Genomic DNA, 4,403 nt, shown 5'->3' with positions numbered 1-4,403 from the left:
GGAATGTGTGGAATCATGCTCCTCGGACTTGAGGATTTCTATGAAACACCTGAATACATCTTTAATATACAGAATCCTGTGCCTCACCCCCCACCCCAAGCCCCAAGTCCTGTCCAGTAGATCTGGGTTGGGGCTCAGGAATCTGTATTTCAACCAGTGATTCTGATGCAGGGGATCCACCCTCCATCCAGGAGAAACACTGAGACTGGAAAAGACCCACGAGAGGCAGCCCTCTCTTGTACAAGTGGGGAAACTGAGGCCTACGGAGGAGAAGGGACTTTGCTGAAGTTGCGAAGCATGTGGAGAGCAGTTCCACTGGCTTACGTTCCTCAGCCTAATGGCTGGATAAAAGCTATCTTCCCTCCCAATTCCTAACTCCCCTTCCTTCACTCTGTTTTTTCTTTCTTTTTTCCCCCATAGCCTGTATCTCTTTCCAGCATAAGAGTAATTTACTAACTTCCTGTGTTTACTTTTACTTGTCTGTCTTGCCCCACTAAAATGTAAAGTTCACAGGGCAGTAATTTTCATATTTTTTATTGTTGTGTTGTTTTTGTTTTTTTCATGAAGTACCCATGTACCTTGAGCAGCACCTGATCCATAGTAAACCAAACCAAAACAAAAAAACCATAGTAGGTGTTCAGTAGTTATTTGACAGTTGATAGGTAAAGGGTATGGGTTTTCTTTTTGAGATCATAAAACCATTCTAAAATTGACTAATGGCAGTCTGACATACCTGTGAATATACTAAAATGGTTGAATTGTACACTTTAAATGGGTGGGTTTTATGGGGTATGAGTTGTATCTCAATAAAGCTGTTAAATATTTGGTAGATGGATAGATGAGTGAAAAGTATTTTGTTGAAATTTATTAACTGTAAATAAGGGGCATTGTGGGAAAGTGCCAGCCCTTAGGCATTACTGGCGGGAACAGAATAGAACTATTTTCTTTTTCTCTTATCTGATGCTGCTAGCTTGGATCAGGGCTTACAGGAACAGCTTGTTTGTTGAAGATTATAATTAAAGACCTTCCAAAGATATATTAACAATAACAATAATATTAATAATAGCAACAATGATAACAACAATAGCTACCATTTATGGAATGCTTATTATCTGCCAAACACATACTGTGAAGTTCTGGGTTGAGAACTTCCTACCCATAATCTCATCTAATCCTTATTACAACCCAAGGATGAAGGACCTAGTACGGTCTGTTTTCTAGATGAGGACACTTAGGTTCAAGAGTGAAGTTACCTGCCCAGCTTGCACAGCAAGTCTAGATCAAGGATTTGTGATCCCAAACATTAAATTCTTGGTCTCCAGTGACATTCATTATTAAGTTTGGGGTGTTCTGTCTTTGGAGAAGGAATTGAAAAAGCTAAAGACTAGGAAAGCATCACTTGTTGGGATGTCAAATGGGCCAAGAACACCAACCTCCATAGTGGTATAAGACCACAGGTTGGAAAGAAAGGCGTGTTTTTTGCAGCTCAACTTTCCAGCATTTCCCCACACTCTCGAGTCTTTCCATTCTCACATTACAAAGAACCTTTCATCTTGAGCTGTGGGTCTTTTCTCACTTCTCAGGCAACCTCTCAGGAGCAAGCCAAGAAAAATTCTAGTGGTGACAGGTCACTAAACCATTTCTTGAGAGGCCACTGTAAGCACTTCACACTCACTCACATCCCACCCTCCCTAAAGGGAAGGTTGGACAGAAAGAGGCTCCTTCTCCCACCTTTCTGTACCCACGTCCCTGTTGAGGCCTCAGGAAGGGGCTAAGGAAGATGATGGGTTTTTTTTATACATTTGGACATAGCAGATCCCTTGTAAGACTTGAGTTAGCCTTTGAGTTCTAGAAACACTGTACCTATTACACTGGTGGTGAGCTCACAAAATGGTGTCACCACCTGCTGTGAATAATGTTGGCCTTCATTCCTACCCCGCACCCCACCTGCCGGTCAGTGAACACTCCATACATCCAGTGATGAAGCCTCCTGTCCAACAGCCGCAGACCCAGGTCAAGCACAGGCGCATTCCTGGGCTTCACAGTGCACCAGGCACTGGGCCAAGAACTTTATGGCCGTGATCTCATTAATTCTTACAATAACCGTGGTGAGGCATTGCTCTCCGCTTCTGTAGATGAGGAAGGCCTGGAGACACTGGTAACGGGTCGGACTCATCGCATTTTCGAGAGCAGAGCCAGGGTTTAAACAGGCTGTGCTTTGCTCCTCTGCTGTACTGCAGTACTGCTTAAGAGGTGGAACTCTGGAGCCACGGTGCCTGGATTTGAACCTAGACTGTGCCGCTTACAAGCCATGAGACCTGCGGCAAGTTAGCTGCCACCGTTGTCTTTGGCTGCTTCATCTGTAACATGTGGATGATAATGTACTGAAACCATAGGTTTGTTGGGAGTATTAAATAAATCAATGTATGCAAAGCACTTAGTGTCTGGCTCATAGAAGATACTACTCAAATGCTAGCTGTCATTATTAATTTATGTATCAAGCCCTGTTTTTTCTCTGGATGATGGAAACTTAAATCTCAGAAGTTCTAGGGTTTCTCCTACCACCCCCTCCCCTAAGGGTTGCATCTATTTTCCCAAGAGGCTTACCTAGATAATTCATAAGTACTTAGAGTGGTGCCTGGCATATAACTAAAAACAATCCACTTGCTATTGAGCTGATTCTGACTCCTAGTGACCGTAAAGGACAGAATTGCCCCATAGGGTTTCCAAATCTCTTTAGCAGCAGACTGCCACATCTTTCTCCCACGGAGTTGCTGGTGGGTTCAAACCGCAGACCTTTAGATTAGCAGCTGAGTGTTTTATCCACTGAGCCACAGCCCCCGATAAATGCTGGTGATGAGTCATATTGCGGTGAAAGGCAGGGGCAGTGTGGGATCCGAGGCACAGCTCGGGATAGCATGCGATCCGTCCTCGATCAGCATCCATCCACCTTAGTGCTGCCTCCAGAGAGAGAGAGCCACTGCCCGGGTGCTCATCTCGTGGGTAGGACAAGAACCAGAACGAAACTACCGTTTGTACACTGTGCCTGTTATTTTTATGCCCTAACAGTGTTTCCGTATTTATTTAATGTAAAAGACAAGGGAAGTAAAATTGATTATCACTGAGTTCCTGGTTCCCCTTCTGTCCGTCAGTTTGTCCTGCTCTGCAATGCGTGTTGCTGGAACCTATGCCAGCAGCATTTCAAATACCAGCTGGGTCAGCCCTGGGGCACAGGTTTCAGCAGAGCTTCCAGACAAGGAGAAAGGTTCGGCAGTCCACTTCTGAAAATCAGCCAGTGAAACTGCGGGGATCACAGCAGAATGTTGTCCAGCATAGGGCTGGAAGATGAGCCCCTGGGTTGGAAGACATGAAAAGAAACAGCAGCCACAGCAGTGGCCTCCACCAGAGCAGCAGTCATGAGCATGGTGCAGGACCCGGCAACGTTATGTTCTGCTGTCGGGGTCGGTATGAGTTGGAGCTGACCCAACAGCATCTAACATGTTCCTGGTCAGGATATAACGAGTCAGAGGGATTAGCACTTAGAACTTTATTCAGGGATAAATCATCTCAAAAAAGCTTAGCTTGGTAATGTCATTCTTTTGTATGGCTTGTCACTTACCAACTCCCCCCACTCCGCCTGGGTCTGACCATACTGTATTAGTCTTTTGGCTCCCTTCCCCCTGGTTCTGAGACGGCTACTCCCACTGATCTAGGCTTTATGATGACACTGCTTTCCACTTCTCTTCTAGCTTAAGAGTTGGACAGTGGAAGACCTTCAGAAGAGGCTCTTGGCCCTTGACCCCATGATGGAACAGGAGATCGAGGAGATCCGGCAGAAGTACCAGTCCAAGCGGCAGCCGATCCTGGATGCCATTGAGGCTAAGAAGCGGCGGCAACAGAACTTCTGAGCACGGCCAGGCCCGAGGGCCCTGTCTGCACACCCGGCCTTCCATGAATGTTGGGCTTGCTGGCCGTTCACGTTGTCAGCCAGCAGTTCTGCTCTGTTATTTCTCCACGGCACCTTTGTGAACTCAGGAATGTGCGCCAGAGAGAAGGGCTACCTTGACAGTGTGCCATCTTGATACATGTATTTAATTGGGTCGGGTATGTTATTTCAAAGGATTTCTGTTGGCGCTTTTAAACTCAGAGTTTTAAACCCCAAGCACAGAGAGACTCCTAGTTGAGTGACAGCTGGGAAAATTTTACATCGTCTTTTGTTTTTCCTCTCTCAATAGCTTTCAATTGTTCTTTCTGGAAGACTTTTTTAAAATATATAAATGTACGTATATATATAAATTATAAATAGATTCGCCACTCAGTGTGGTGGCATCTCTGTACAGGTACAGTTTTAAACAGTTTGCTTCTCTTCTGTAGATTACGGTACTGTGGAACATGAGGACAGA

General features: G+C 45.2%; 1 protein-coding gene across 1 annotated transcript in view; it reads left to right on the top strand.

Moving 5' to 3' along the window:
• The window catches only part of STK4 (serine/threonine kinase 4), a 109,736-nt gene extending 105,828 nt beyond the window's left edge, over window positions 1–3,908 (top strand). The window contains exon 11 of the mRNA XM_007938393.2: window positions 3,750–3,908. Within this exon, the coding sequence (XP_007936584.1) occupies window positions 3,750–3,908 (159 nt within the window). The remainder of the gene's footprint in view (window positions 1–3,749) is intronic.
• The last annotated feature ends 495 nt before the right edge of the window (window positions 3,909–4,403 follow it).

The sequence above is a fragment of the Orycteropus afer genome, unplaced genomic scaffold (genome assembly GCF_000298275.1).
Source record: "Orycteropus afer afer isolate SDZICR_OR568_19922 unplaced genomic scaffold, OryAfe1.0 scaffold00049, whole genome shotgun sequence".
Taxonomy (NCBI): Eukaryota; Metazoa; Chordata; class Mammalia; order Tubulidentata; family Orycteropodidae; genus Orycteropus; species Orycteropus afer.
The sequence above is the reverse complement of the archived record's forward strand: the minus strand, read 5'-3'. Positions and strand labels throughout refer to the sequence as shown.